Source organism: Carassius auratus, chromosome 15 (genome assembly GCF_003368295.1).
Source record: "Carassius auratus strain Wakin chromosome 15, ASM336829v1, whole genome shotgun sequence".
NCBI lineage: Eukaryota > Metazoa > Chordata > Actinopteri > Cypriniformes > Cyprinidae > Carassius > Carassius auratus.
The window spans coordinates 22,460,775-22,477,444 of NC_039257.1; the positions used below are offsets into that span (position 1 = coordinate 22,460,775).

General features: G+C 35.8%; 1 protein-coding gene across 1 annotated transcript; it reads right to left on the reverse strand.

Annotated features, from left to right (window-relative positions):
- Positions 1-311: 311 nt before the first annotated feature.
- Positions 312-15,493, reverse strand: LOC113115384 (BICD family-like cargo adapter 1). Its single transcript, XM_026282909.1, has 10 exons — positions 15,103-15,493; positions 13,677-13,892; positions 8,827-8,943; positions 7,523-7,669; positions 6,471-6,650; positions 4,895-5,044; positions 4,011-4,088; positions 2,822-2,931; positions 2,384-2,504; positions 312-1,284 (listed from the first exon to the last, which is right to left on the reverse strand). The coding sequence occupies exons 1-10, from the start codon at positions 15,352-15,354 to the stop codon at positions 1,102-1,104; spliced, it is 1,554 nt and encodes a 517-aa protein (XP_026138694.1). The 5' UTR covers positions 15,355-15,493; the 3' UTR covers positions 312-1,101.
- Between the last annotated feature and the right edge of the window lie 1,177 nt (positions 15,494-16,670).

A 16,670-nucleotide genomic window follows, 5' to 3' on the forward strand; every position in this document is an offset into this window, starting at 1 on the left:
AATCTCACACTGAAAATGGTTTTATCTATATGTTGGCCAAAACGTTTGATATTCAATTTAGACTGAATGAACATCAGTCTAAAGTGTTTGACATCAGTTTGATTTGCACATTTGACCTTATTTTGAATAATGTTAATTTGAAAGTCAATTTGATGTTTTTTATCTGTTGCCCACTGGGCTTGCATGTTCTGATAGATCTAATGAACATAATGTCTACTGTTATAATTCTTTATACAATTGGTTCTCTTTTACACTTTTATTGAAGCCTGATGTGCTAATGCATTCCTTAAGAAATACCCTAAAGACACTGCTTTACATAAAAATTTAATTGTAAAAATGTCACATTGGCAAATATATAAATTACATACAAAACTTGCAAAACAAAACTACAGTAGTGATACACAGAAGTGTACTGATTTCAACCATGAACATTTGAATCATTGAATTCTTCTGTAAATCATGACAATGTTTGGAGTCTGAGCGCTACAGATCCTTCATATGACACAGAGCTTTAGTGAACTGAACAATATCAGCTTTACAACTCTGGACTATTTCACTCGGACGTGTTCCTTCGTGTGCAGTTCAGCTACAGGCTTTGTTCTATTACACAATGTTATTATGTTAAATGCCATTAAAATCAACAAGATCATGACCAGCATGATGTCAATGTATTCATTCTTTCATTACTTACTGTACATTAAGTATAAATAGTCATTTTATACAACTGAATCTCACAAAAACGTTTCAGAACACATTTCACTCCAAAGCCAACAGAAAGATATCATATAATGATAAAGATATATTTTGCAATAAGATAATTACAGCACATTCCATTACCATTTCTAAAATGACATTCCAGTAAGTTCTAAAACGTCTCATTATCTCCATACAAGATATAATTTCTTCCTTTTGTTTTTTGACTTTGGGGAGAAATGTGAACATGTTTTTTGTGAGATTTATTTACAATTTCTTCTTGAAAGCAATGTTTTTTCTTCTTCAAGAACACGTATCTCTCTCTCACACACACACACAAGGTCAGTGTCTTTGGCATAGACAGTGGATCGTTGTCCATGAGTGTCTGGTATGTTCCTGTAAGCGGGTTTATTTGCTGCGTTTGAGCCAGTCTCTCCAGGGCGTCTGGTTCTGCTCGGGGCTGAACTCTGATATCGTGGACGGCCGTCTGGACTTACGCAGGAAAGAAAGCCGACCCGCTGATCTCTTCTGAGGCTCTTCTGTCTGCTGCTGGATCTTCAGCTGCTGATTGATGATAACCTGGATGTCATCCTGCAGGGACACATGCATAGTTCACAAACATCATACATTATAGCATTTTAAAAATCTACTAAAACATATTCGGTATGCATATACAAGTGTAATAAATCATACAAAAATGCATTATTCTGCACATTATTATTTTTATTTTTGTGTATGTTTTTGTGTTAGTTGATAGCAATGCAGAAATGTAAAACAATCTTATTCTTATGTCTTAAAGTTTTTATTAGTACCCAAAAATAAAACTGAAACTAAAATAAAAAAAGATAATTTCTTGAAATAAAATAAACGTTGTCAAACTTTATTTTAAGGTCCCATTCTCACTATTAACAGAACATTAACTACAACTTTTGGGTCAATAAACTCCTAATTTGCTGCTTATTAATAGTTAGTAACGTTAGTGGTTAAGTTTAGGTATTGGTTAAGATTAGGGACATAGAATATGGTCATGTAGAATAAATGCTTTGTTAGTATTAATAAAACAGCCAATATATTAATAATAGGCATACTAATAAGCAACTAGTTAATAGTGAAATTGGTCGATATAATAAAGTGTTACCATAAATGTTAAACATTAACCAAGATACAAAATAAAGGAATATTTTAACCAGTCGCCAAGGCAACATTTCTCATTTTAATTTGAATTTAATGTACTAAAATAACTAAAACTGATAATAATAGACAAAAAAATAAAATTACTAAAACTTAGAAATACGTACTGAAAATCTATAAAATTAAAACTAATGATTCTAAATATGAATAAAATCTGTAATATTATATTAATGCTAAAATAACACTGACAAGATGTTGATTTCAAAATGAATTTATATTTTATAAATATAAATACTGCTACTGAATAAGAACAGGAAGTTTTGAGAACACACATTTACAAAAGAACATTATACAGTATTTTATTATTATTTCAATTTGATCTTCTCTCATTTAACGCTCTCAAAATCAGTTACACAGCACATGGACCAGCTCCAAACTCCCACTGTGAACAGCAGAGGGCGACAGAGTGTCTATAACAGACTAAACACACCTTCTAAACCCAGCAACGAGCGAGAAAGCTTTCCTAATAACTCAGTGAGGACTGAGAGACAGTTGTTACCTGCCATGCCTCCAGTTCCTGTGACAGCTGTAGTTTGCGTTGAATGGCTTCCAGGAGTTGGTTGTTCAAACTCATCATATCATGTTTAGTCCTCAGCAGCTCTGCTTCCATCGCTGTCTTCCTGCAAGACAGAAAACCAACATGAAAACGTTACAAATGCCTCTTTTCTATTAGACTAATTATTTATTAAAGATGTAATGCCCTATCAGCAACAACGGCTATATTCATGCTAACACTGACAGTAACAATTCAATCCATAATTTGCAATAATACAACTTTTCTTAAGAATCACACAAAAACAAACAAAACTTTTCTACTAGACAAAACTATTTAAGTATCTGTTCCAATTACAAAATATCACTTGCATAACTGCTAATGAATTAACGTTCTCATAAACTTTTATAGAATCACAACACCAAGTACATGTTCAGTATTTACTTAGTGATGGCATCATCGCGGTCCTTTATGGCCTGCTGAACTACTTCCTGCTCCACAAGTCTCTCGGCTCGCAGCTTGAGCTCGGCGTTTTCTGCTACGAGACGCTCGTTCTGAGAGAAAAACCACACATCAGGATTCATATATGAGTCTAATACTGCTAATAAGCATATTAATTGCACATACATGCTAAATGTATTCACTCTGCTTGTGATCTTAAAGGTGTGCTTTGTTTGGAAAAACTAATTTCAGGCTCAATACTTTAAGTCATTTTTAAATACATTTTTCAGCTACATATTTGTACAAAAAGTGTACAGATAAAAATCTCACAATGAGATGTTCAGACACAAACAAGCACTCCTAAAACTACTGTATAATTGGATTTCATTAAATATGTATGAGCTTTCTTTAGTTGTCCAATTAATGTTAATATTCTTGTCAATATGCAAATAAAGAAAGTTAACCCAGGGTTTTATAAATGTAGGGCATGAAAACTGAACACCTGCCCATCCAGGACTGATGATAAACCCAGGACAAAGTGTAAAACACTGAAGATGATAAGCCAGGGTGATGTTAACGCTGGGTTTAAAGGTGAAGTCTCATTTTTTTGGACCAGGAGTGAAAGCTTCACCACAGTATTTTTGTAAATGGACATTTTCCAGAAATGAAACACTTCACCTTTACCAAATTAAAGTGTGAAGCCCAAAGAAAGTCGATGAAGACTAGATTAACACAAGGCTTTCTTCAAGCTTGTTACTCATTAGCTTTGTTTTGTTCGTTAATCAAGATCCATTTACTTGAAGAGCAAAATAACATAAGATATAAAGTTGTTTTAAGACAACATCGGAAAACAAGACAAAAATACTGAGGAATATTATTATTTTTTTATGCCATGACTTCCTGGTTTTAAGACTTCCTGCTTTGATTTAAGAACTTTTTAAGGCTGTAATTTGTTTAAGTGCAAATTAAGACTTAACTCAGGTATTCTTTCCTTCCTGAAAGCAATAGATTCACCACTTGACTGTATAATGTCGACTGTCTTCATACAGTCAAAAAGCAGTGAGTCTCTGAACTAAAGTTCCTCAGGCGATGCCAGACCCTCCAAACAATGGAGGCATTCTTAAGGAACTGATTCCAGGTCAGTGGTGGATGTATTGGGCTGCTGTTAGTTTAATGCCTGAAGAACTGTTACCTGATCCTGCAGCTCCTGTATCCGGACGGCATTCTCACACGGATCGCTCACCGATCCCACAATGGACTTCCTCTTCTCCTGCAGACACAGATGATACAGGAGCGTTCAGCACTGCATGCTGGATTTGTCGAGCGTGGTCTTTGTTGGACTGTGACGGCAGGGTGTATCTCTCTACAGCATCAGTATCATGTAACCAGCATAAATGGCCCTCTGTTCAGTCTCCTCAGTCTCTACCTCTGGCTACATTTGTGGCTTCATTGATCCTCAGTGAACACACCCCAACCTGAACAAAACCCCTGACGCAATTCCCTCTTCAATGCACAACTGGTCAAACTGGGTCAATACTGCATCAACGGCACAGTGGGAAGTTTGTTTAGTGTCCAAACCTTTTGTGCATTAAACATACTGTACATTCATTCAAATCCTAATGTACTGTTTGAGCTCACAGAAAGAGCATTTCAGTTTCAATATGTATATTATATATATATATATATATAATCTCACAAAAACACATCCAGTTGGCATTTTACCCACAAACTAATAAATGGAGTTACATTATATATATATATATATTTTTTTTTGTATATAAAAATGCTTGATTTTCTTTAATTACGTCATAATATTTCCCATGTTTGATGCCAGATTGGAATATGATCCAGGAAGGTTATGTGAGATTTACCCAATGACAACACAACAGCCAAGAGGACACAAACTGATACGGTCTGAATGAAGATATACAGTATGAAGATATATGAATATGAATCATTGTTGATGAAAGGTGAGACTGTACAAGATGCCAAAACAACATAAGATACATTACATCGCATGCAGCACATTATATGCCAGCTTCTGTTACGTTTGTGTCCCGTAGAGAACAGCTGTACCTGTAGCGTCTCACTGTGTGCTATCCATTGTGCTGCGTGTTTGAGTTGTCCCAGCATGCCCTGCAGGCTGTGATCGGAGTCCTGCTCAGTCTCTGATCTGTAGTTCACAGGCTGCAGCAGTACCAGGATGTAGTGCAGCTCTTGACACACCTGAGAGAGTGAGTGAGACACATGTTCCAGTTGTGCCCAAATATCAAATAAACACACATGAATGTAAATCTCTTAAATGTGTTTAGCTTTGTTTCAAAACCTAGAGAGCTGTCTACTGCAGCGTCCTAATCAAGAAGCTCACAAGAGACCTTGCATACGCAGCACCTCACTGTACTAGTGTGCACAAGAGACTCAATATGATTTCAACAGAGTAACACATCCAAGGCTTTCAGAGATAACGTTCAAATTACTCTGATTAATATTTTCTGTTAAATGCATTACCATAAGTAATACAGTATCAGCATTTTTCCCTTCCTGATGAAGCTTTTATTAATGTATTTTCCCCACATCCTTTGACGGGCATTGCAGTCTAAAGTTTTAACTAGTATTTTCAGTCATTAATTCACTGATTGACTTCAGAGAATTGACAGCTCAGTCAAACAGGGAGAGCTGAGGGTCTATGTTTTGAAATTGAGATCTATACAGCATCTGAAAGCTGAATAAATAGCATTCCATTGTTTCCATCAACATTATTTGGCCAATATAAAACTATTTGAACATCTGGAATCTTTAATCGCCTTTAAAGTTGTCCAGTTAAATTTTTTAGCAATGCATGAAAATATCTTCATGGAACATCTTTAACTAAAATCCTGATGATTTTTGGTATTACCTAAAAATCTATAAATTTGACCCATATACTGTGTAATTTTTGGCTTTTGCTGCAAATATGCTACTTATGACTGGTTTTTTGGCCCAGGGTCACATATTACTATATACACTATATACATTATATATAACACACTACATAAAGGCACAGCTAAATGTGATATTATAATGAGTTTCAAAATTGTTCTGAGATTACTTAAATTAAAAGTTAAAACTGTAACAGTTAAAAAAGCACACATTTGTGTTAAATTGCTATATTAATTGAATAATTATGTCAAGATAATTTTTTATAATACATCATCAGCATTAGTATCACTGATATTTGCCTTCATTCATAGCACTTAGTAAAAACATGGCATTAAACAAATATTTAAATATTTAAAAATATTAATATACTTTTTAATATACTGCCTTTATGTTGTTTCTGAATTATGGCTGAGATTCAATGCTAATACACTTATAATTACATAATTTTAGGTGCGATTTATCATGATTAAAGAAAAATTGCATTTACGCCTTCACTGCGATGTGTCTCCAGTGCGGCTGGATAGAGAAAGTGAATTTAACTATTTAACAAAAAAGCAAATCAACACATAATCCATGAGAGGTTGTGTGAACTGAAACCCGTGCATGTATGTATCTTTCCAATGGAAATGATATTGAGATAAAATAACTAAGAGTACAGGTCTCTTCTTGTGTTACACATTGATTTGAAGTCTAATGTGGTCCAGTCTGGTATTATCAGGGCACAGTGTATCACCTGTTCTTTGTCCAGGCTCCAGTCTGCAGCGTCCAGATTGTTTTCAAGCTCAGACAGTAAAGAGGAGTCGTTGTGACTCTTCTCCTGGAGGGCCACCTCCTCCTGCAGCTCCTGGACCTGAGACTGCAACTCTTGAGCCCGGGATCGAACCCCATCCACCTCCTGCCAGGCCTCGGCCAGCTGGGAGAGAGGGAAAAAAAGTGTTAGTGCTCGTACAAAATACATATACAATATACATATACAAATACAAGTGCCAATAGATTCACCCTGATATTTTAGAATCAATTCTGTTTGTGTCTGTAAGAGACAGTCATATGGCCTTTTGCCAATTACATACAAACACACTACTTCAAATACGTATAGAAACTTGTATGAAGTTTCATGATTGCAGATTCATTGCACATTGCAGTATTTCCATGTTTTCCCTTCCGAATGCCTCCGTATGCATCATTTATGCTTTGGGAATGCAGCACATACTGAATACTCACTAACTGACAGACACATGCTTTCAAATGCTCCATGCACTCTGTGAGATCAGGCGCTCGTGGCATGTGACTGTACATGACTCTTTGTGAGCAGTAAAAGCACTTGCATTTCAAAATGCTTATTTAATGTAAACACAATCGGTTATGTCAGGACAAAACATCTGATATGTTGAAAAAGATTTGTGCATGAGCTTATTAGAGCTCTCTGCACTCACAGATAGTAAAAGCTCTTTGTGTTTTATTGCTTGTGTGTGTCTTTGTTCCCCTTTATTGATTTAGAAATTAGGTTTGTTAGAATTCTTAGCAAGCAATTGTTCTGCTTTATTATTAATTTGAATTATTTTTATAAAAGTACTTTGCTATGTTATTTAAAAAAAAAAACATTAAAAATAAATGTAATTTTAAAAAAAAATGTTTTTTTAAGTACTATACATTTTTTTAATTAATTTTTGAATTTTCAGAGACAAATCCTGAACCACCAAATTCCAGTTTTCCATTACAGAGCAGTGTTACACATTCTGCTGAGCTGAGCACAGTGTGTGTGTGTGTGTGTGTGTGTGTCCTAACCTGTTGTATGTGTGTGTGACTCTGTTGTTCCTGTAGATCCAGGCGTGCATGTAGAGTGGACACAGTGTCTTTCAGTTCCTCGTTCTCATGACAAGTCATCTTCAAGCGCTGCTCGAGCGTTTGCTCCCGCTGTGTGAGCCGTGCCACCTGAAAGCACATAAACACACACATTATTAGAGCTTTTACCCTACACTGTTCTGCAAATTCTACAGTCGTCCTCGTTCACTTTCTCATGTGCTTCTAGTTACAGTAAAATAGTTCTGTTTGTATGCTATTATAATCCTTGAATGGAAGAGAAAGTAAACAGATTTTGCTTGCAGTCCATGATGAAGTGCTCCAGTATTGTGAACTTCTTCAAAGAACTGCATTCTGTAGCTGTGTCACAATTGAGGCTGCATTTGAAGAACAAAATGTGTTTCAGCGGCACAATGAAGGATGTCCCGATTTAAAGACAACATCATTCCCCGGGTGATGAAGGCAGATACACATGGATCCTGGCCCAAGATTCATTGCAAGCCAGTTACCACAGGATTTTGATTGAGAAATATCCTGGATTATGATTTTAAATCTAAACCTGAAAGTTCCCCTGAAAATGTAAATTATTTATTCACCCTCATATGGTTCCACACCTCTATAATCTTATAGATTTGACTATGTTTTAAAATGTTGTAATGTCTATTTGTGGATTTTGAAGAATGTTAGAAACCAAACTGTTGTTGGTCCCCATTGACTCCCACAGTATGAGAAGAAGAAGAAGAAGAAGAAGAAGAAGAAGAAGAAGAAGAAGAAGAAGAAATACTATAGAAGTTAATGGGAATCAGAAACTGTTTGGTTACCAACATTATTCAAAATATCTTCTTTTGTGTTAAGCAAAAGAAGGACACTTAGTTTCTTCAGAATACAGATTTAGAACAACTTGAGAGTGAGTAAATGCTAACAGAAGTTTCCAAGGTGAACATATTAGGCAGGTGGTGAACTCTGTTTTGCTTTGGCTCAGATCGATCTTTAAGGTGAAGGTGTGAGGTTTGAAGTCTGCGTCCTTCCAAGAATGCAGCCTCTGAACTGGGGCACAGCTATTGTCTAGTCTAGAATGCCACAAACAAAGACAAACATAATGATACAACAGGAAAAGTGCTTCTTTAAAGTTGCTCAGCTGATCAAATTAGCTATCTGGAACTTATAAACTGCATAACATTTACTAAACCAGCATGCATGGACAGCAGGCGACTCAGTACACGCAAACTTTTTTGTTTTTACACTGTAGTTACAGTATATAATTTTGCAGTGTGTGATCGGTTTCTCACCTGTTCTCGGAGTGCGTTGATGATTTCTTCGTCCTGGGGTCTGGCTTGCCCTCTTTCTCTCATTTCCTCTTTCAGTCTTTGAAGCTCGCTGGTCATGGCTCGCTCCACTTCTATTCCCTAAACATGCACAACACAACTCTCTAATCAAACCACTGTGCGTCCAAACACTTTTCCAGCTTTCAAATATGTTCATGAATCACATGGGTGATATCCAGAATTAGCAACATTGAGGAAAGAAAGTAACAATAAAAAAGACGTGTTTTTCCACTTAGGAATGCGTCCCATTTTGACAATGAAAAGCAGTTATGTTCGCTTGATAAGAGCTGAACAAAAGCACACGCTGGCCGATCGAGGGCCTCTGGAGATGAAGCTGAATCAGCAGATAACTGGCTAGATGTCAGCGTGCATCACGCGCCTTCAGAAGCTGATCAAAGAGCCGCATGACTGATGCAGCTTGGCATCTTGGTCTTGGCAGAGGCATCATCATGCCAGATGTGAGCGTTTATGGGATGGGGGTGAGAATGACCCCACGCTCAACAGCATATGGAGGGGTGGCTAGAGGTCCTGGTTCAATTAGATTTAACTACCAAGCACCACAAGGTTAGTGGTCCCAAGAGGGAAGAGCTATTCAGGACTGGCCAACGTTAACCAATGCATTGTTGCATTCAGCAACGCTCCTCCCAGCTGATGCCTCAAGCCAGACAGCGTCTCCAAACCAATGAATCTCAAATTACTTCTGAAAAAAGAAATTATAATTGCATAACACAGCTGTCAAAATAGTACATTCGCTCTAAATTCAGAAGAAAAACCAACAAGAAAATACAAATGAGTGTGTGTAAAGAAATAAAAGCTATTCAACAAGTGTTATTCCATTTCTGGAATTTGTTTGCATGCTATGAAGCATCACTGTTGTCCATACAGATATTAAAACTGTGGGAAATGGCTCGGACGATACTTCAGATCATGCAGTTTGTCGAGGACAGGTGTGGCATTACGTAAGACTGGTCCACCTCACAGCAGGTGACCGGAGAACAGCACAAGTGTGAATGATTAACGAAGCCATGCAATTAAACTGTGACTGATTTGCTGAATCAGACTCGCATGACCTCAACAGCTCTACGCTTCCAGTAAACGGTTCACAGAGATATTCCTGAAGGTTTGTTAGGTGTGCTATCAAAACCGTGTCAGAAGACATCCCCACTCTTCATTCAAGAGTCATGGAAAGCTGTAGAATAATAATAATAACAATACAAGTACTACAAAGCATAGGAAAAGACTCATGTTTTTCTAGAATGAATCCTACTAGGTTCAGACCTGATTACAAAGCAAGTGTGTTTGTAGCATCCCGAGAGGTTTACTCCCTTGAACAGGAAGGCACAGCATTTCCTGCGACAACACATTTTTAAGTGCTTCTCTGTAAACAACATGGAAGGCTCATCTCCTCTAAATTACCCTGGATTCTCCGGATTGACTCTCTGCGCTTTGTGCTCTATGTCCTGTACAGACTGTTAGGTACTAAGAGTACGACACAAACAGTAACAAACACACATATCTGTACAAAGCTTTCTGCATTTAAAAAAAAAAAAACATTCAGTATTTAGTAAGTTCACTAAGCTGGTTTCAGGTTGTACTGTCTTTGTACATACACACATTTACTTTTCTTCCCAAAAGTATATCAAAGCCCACTTCATGCACAATTACTCACCATTCAAGGCTTCATACACCCCAAAAAGAGCTGTTTACCATAACAGACAAAAGCACAACAGAAATCGAAGCATAAGAGGCGTCTATCTGTAACTCCAGTCCAGTCCCCGTTTGAGAGCAGTTATAATAAAAACATATGCATGGTGGTGGTGTAATGAGTAAGACAGACTTCCTCTTCCTTCGGAGCAGGACGGCACACATAAACAGTGTTTCCTGATCTTTGATTTCTTGGAAAAAGCGCTCACAGAGATCAGTGTAGTGACGTGTGTGTGTTGTGTGGTGGATGTGTGAGTTAGCCATTACTCTACAGGACTACAGCATGTCTGTCGAACCAGACTGTGATTAAATGTTATTAAACTGAGCTCGTGAGTTCGAACCGGGTGTCCTGGCAAGTGTGCAAAATCTGCAAACCTTGACCTTGAGCAGAAATCTGTGAGATTAGATAAAAGTGGAGTGTGAGAAGAAGGTGTGTGAAAGTAGTTTCCACACAGAATGAGTCAACGGGAGCAAGTGGATCTAAATTTAGCTTTCTCATCTCATAAAAGAAGACATATAGGTGACTTCTGGAAGCTTGTTTCCACCGTGGAAATATAAACAAGACGTAAACTCTGAAGTCTGGCTTTCTTTCGCAAAAGAGAGTTTGTGTTTAGCAATGCTGTCTTTTTTTCTTTCTGCCACAGAAAAATAAAATCAATTAAAGTAAAATATAAAATGATAGGCTAATTATGATTTTTACTGCACAATTCTGACTTTTTCTTCTCAATTGTAAACGTATAGTTACCTTTTCTTTCCCATGGCATAAACAAGCTTATACGGACTCCAAAACAGAAGGAATTCATTACAAAATCAGTGAAATTTACAATAAATGTCCAACCAGTTTAAATCAATTATTTTAAAAAATTGCACAGTAAATAAAATTGCTGTTATAAAATATGGTTCTGTTATAAACCAATGTTGTATTAATGTGGTGAGTTGGTTTATGTTTTCCCTAAATAATAATAATAATAATAATAATAATGTTTATTATTGTTTTGATTTTGGGAGTCCTGTTACTTGTTTTGTATTTCTCTCTTTCTCTCCTCAGACAATGTTAACACTTAGGGGCGAATTCTCACTATTAACTAGTTGCTCATTAGCATGCCTAATATTAACATATTGGCTGTTTATTAACCCCTTAACTGTCACTCATATTTTTGACTTTGTAGTGCACGATCCAAACTTAAATTTTTATTATTCATGAATGAAAATATTTTGTAACATGATATTGATGTACCATTTACATGGTAATACAATGTCTGATTTTAAAATGAGTTTTAAAGGATGAATTTTGAGATTTTAAGTTTTCAGTTGATATATAATTTCTCATGATTTCTAAAATGTGATAGAGAAAAAGTCAACAAAGAAGTCTTGTTTTTTTAACAAAGGTCAAAATTCCTGTTATAATGTAGATTTTTGAGGGTGCACTCTTGTCATAAATTAATCTATTACTTTTCCTACATAATTTTTAACAAAAAACATTGATAAAATATATATTTGGGAGTCTTAGACCTTTCCAACGATATATAGTTTGTCAAGATTAGATTAGGTTTGATTGTAATATAGTGAAGTAAAGGTAGGTGTCCCACAGGGTGGACGGGTGACAGTTAACAGGTTAAAGCTTATAAAGAACATATTCTGCATGAGCATATTGCCTAAACCTTAGGAGTTTATTGATGGGAAATTGTTAGTTAATAGTTAATGTATGTTCACTTATCTAAAGTGTTACCAAGAATATTTAAATCCTAAAATATGTTTCATTTTCTTTATGTAAAAATATAATTTCCTGAAATATGACACGTTTTTATGAATGAAATACTGTTATGTCTGGATTGTTGTGGTTTCACTCATATGGGCTAAAAGTAAACAGGGATGTCACAAAACAGCACTGACACAGACCCTGAGCCAAATACTGTGATCATGCACTCTTTACAAAGATAAACTCAACATGTGACCACCATGTCATTTCACAGACTGGTAAAACTTCACAAGAAGTCCCTGTTCGTTAACATTAGTTAATGCATTATTGAGCATTAACCAACAATTAGCAATACGTTCCCCCCAGCATTCATTAAACTTCTTTAATTCTTCTGAGCGCATTAACTCATTTAAACAGAACTTTTTTATTTATTTAAAAAATGCATTAATACAGTAAATATAAAACTCCACGATTCTGTAAAGTGTTACCTATAGATTTGTATGGACTTTCTTCCTCACACTGCATTCATAATATTTGGATGTCAGCTACTTTTCATATCGTATCTGATGAGCGCAGGAACAGTGTGACTTCATCTTTATCTGAGCAAGAGCAGTATCAGTTGCATTACTGTCCTTTATAATCGTTACAATCTTTTATGAGCCCTATGTATGCGTACGTGCTCCAGTTAACTGTGTGGTTGGGTTCTTCTGTCTGGCTAATAAAGGACGCATTCATTACACAATAAAAGCAACCAATGCGTAAAGAGACCTGCCCTTAATGATCGCATCATCAAAACTGGCTTGTCACTTTGATCACTGCGAAGCCTATGTGAGTGTGGCCAAATGTTACAATGATTTTTATATGATAGGGCGGCATGATAATGGTTTAACGATTTATCAAGATTATTGGCCCTGTTTTTTTACATTTCATTTTAACATTTAATTTACATTTTACAGATTTAGTCACAGCAAATATAGATATATATATATATATATATATAGAGAGAGAGAGAGAGAGAGAGAGAGAGAGAGAGAGAGAGAGAATAAAATACCAGATTTATGAAAAAATTGGGGATATAAACTTTTGAAATCTGGCAACCGAAAGCTTGTGGAGGCTTGTTACCAATGCAAATATTGCATACGAGTACACATATAAATTATGAGAAACAGAAATCATGACTATATACATGATATTATCATCTAAAATTTGATTTACTATTTATTTATATTTTTAATTGCATTAATCAAAAGTGAGCAAGTGTGGTGGTTTCTGGTCATTTTCTGCCTGTGGTTCCCGTGTTGCAGGATGAGTTATGCACCAGGGATTAATACTTGTGTTTGTGTTTGTTCAGATCAGTGACCATGATAAAAGAGATGGTTGAAAAGATGAGCGGGTGGCTGATGTGACTGACCCTCTGCAGCTGTTCTGCGAGTCTCTGGCTGTGTTCGCTGTGCTCCTGCTTCAGTCTGCTCTTCTCTCTCTCCGCCTCGCTCAGACTGAGGCTCAGTCTCTCGACCCGCTCCTGCAGCTCCTGCACGTCTCGCTCCAGCTCGGACACCTGAGTCTCCCACTGCACCCGGCAGTCCTCCAGCTTCACCCGCAGCTCGTACCTGCCCTGCTCCAGCTCCTGAGGACACACACCACTCTCAGATATCACACTTTAACTCCAGGCTCCACCGCAGACTAACGAGGAGTGTATTTGCAGCTACAGATCATCTGGCAGTCATTAGTGTATTAGACTGTTAGTTTAGGCTTAGTACATTAAGTTCAGTTGCTAACATTTAGTTGCTAAGTTAGTAGAATGTATGACTTGAATATCTGCAACAACAGAAAAAAAATAAATAAATAAATAAATAAATAAATAAAATAAAAAAATAAATAAAATAATAATAATAATAATAATAATATATATATATATATATATATATATATATATATATATATATATATATATATATATATATATATATATATATATATTTATTTATTTTTTTTATTTATTTTTTTTGCAAAAGTAGTCATAACTTTTTCTGTAAATTTCATTAAAATGTAGATTCGTCTAATTTGTTGAAAGTTGAAAATCAATAGTTGATTACCATTTTGTTAACTGCTAGTAAGTCAAACTTTAGCACTTAAGACAGAACTAGGCTATGCTTACGAACTGATCCTGATTTCCAGGCATATTGTCTTAAACAAGGTAAGGGTGAAAAACAATAACAGAATTTCATTTTTCAGGAGAAATATTCCTTTACGGTAACATATTTGATAGTCTAAGTCGTACAACTTTTAAAAACTGAATCAGATTTGCAGTAATTAATTGTAAATAATAAATGAGAATACATCAACATGAAACATGAAATGAAAATGCTAAAACTATGAAAAATAAATCTTTCCCCCATTTTAAACGAGCAGTTAAATTTACTGTTGCATTAAATTTTGAATACCTGCCAAAAATATGTCTTTAAATACATTAATACAGTGGCATCAAATGTATTTGAAAAGTAAAAATGCCTGATTGTATTAGATGAAGAATCAAAGCAAGTGCCGTTTGAGTTTTAGAAAGCTCAATGTTATATATGTTATATATGTCAATAACTCTGTTAATCTGAATGAAACTGACTAAGCACTAAAAATGATCAAGACACCTGTTACATAAAAGTACAATTAATTTTGACAATCATCTTTTAAATTTTTTTTTTTTTTTTTTCAAAAACATTTTAGAACCACTGTGCATATAGTATTAGGCATTGATATAATAGCATACAGATATAGAGACATGGGTTTATGTAGAACAAGAAGCTTTCCACGAACACACTGTCACTCGGTGAGCGGCTGACCTCGAGCTGCTGCGCGTGCTGCTCCTGGAGCGCGTCTCTCTGCTGCTTCAGCTGTGTGTTCTCCAGCAGCAGAGCGTTCCCCAGCTGAGCTGCCAGAAGAACCTCGTCCTCCTTCTGTCGAAGCGCTGCGAACAGATCCTCACTGTCCTTATACACCGGCGGACCTTCATCATGACTGAACCCATACGAGTAGAAGTCGTCCTCCACTTCCATCTTATGTGCTTTACAACACAGCTCCTCTCCCCGACTCATAGCGCTCGTGTTATGAGCGGAAACAATGAGCACCTCAGGTCTCCACGGGCGCGAGACACACAGAGAGAGAGCGAGAGAGCGAGAGAAGCCTCTGGTGGATTCACTCGTGGGTTTGTTTGCAGACGGATGATGGAAAGGAACTCGTGTGGGCGGGGCTTGTGAAGTTTCAGGTGACTCGGCTCTTTAAAACTTGAGAAAATAATAAAATAAAATAGTATATATATATATATATATATATATATATATATATATATATATATATATATATATATATATATATATATATATAATTTACAATTGTGATACAATTATTAATTCTGATGGCATATTTTAATTATTATTTTTTTTTTTAAAAAACGAGCCTTGGGTTATGGGGTTATTGCTGCAAAACATGTTCATAAAAAGAAAGTTTCAGAAACAGCTTAAATAATATCCACCACTAAGTATTAATAAATAAAATTAATAAATAACTCCACAACTATTAATAAATAAAATCGACATAATTTACTGAAAAGAGAACAACAACAACAGCAAAAAACAAACAAACAAAAAACTTTTCCACTTGTAACAAAGCAGGGGGAATCCAAAGTGGGCGGGGCATCCAAAAGGGCTACAACTCTTTCTCAGTCTCCGCTCATTCTCGTTCCTAGAAGCCGTGACTGAAACAGGACTCCACCCACCATCCATCCTAGTCAGTGACATTTCAGATTGTTTATCAGTGCAGCAGCTGACTACAGTAGGAACTTAATATCACAGTGAAATCTTTCCCCTGCACTTTTACAGTGCGTGCTCTGAGGTGTTTGAGACATGAAAGTGTATTTCTTTATATATTTGTACTCCTACATTGTGTGTGTATATATATATATATATATATATATATATATATATATATATACACACACACTAGTAATTTCAGAGTGAAATTTGTGTTTACATCATTATGTCTTCAGTGAGCAGTGTTAGATATGCATTACATATTTAGTGAAACTGTGAATGATTAATGTTACATGTATATATGTTAATATTTGCTAGAATTATCATTAGTCTTCGGAACATTGCTTGTTCAATCAAATGTGTCAGCAAACTAGAGATAAGATAAAACATGGATACGTAATATAAGTCTACAGCAGTCCGAAGTGTAATCTCACGCGGCTTTTTATTTCTTATATTTTAACATTATTGTACGCCTTCATATATATATATATATATATATATATATATATTTATTTCTTTGTTTAGTTTCCAAGCAGAAATCAGGACTGTTCAGATAGTTATCCAAGCTTTTGAGTTCTGACTATTTCTAATGAATCTTTTAA

Excerpts from the sequence above, each read along its gene's own strand:
- LOC113115384 (XM_026282909.1), bottom strand. The coding sequence starts at position 15,354 with ATGAGTCGGGGAGAGGAGCTGTGTTGTAAAGCACATAAGATGGAAGTG. Across the intron at positions 13,893-15,102 it reads AGCACGCGCAGCAGCTCGAG|GAGCTGGAGCAGGGCAGGTA; the intron begins GTCAGCCGCTCA and ends GTGTGTCCTCAG. Across the intron at positions 1,285-2,383 it reads AGGAACTGGAGGCATGGCAG|GATGACATCCAGGTTATCAT; the intron begins GTAACAACTGTC and ends GTGTCCCTGCAG.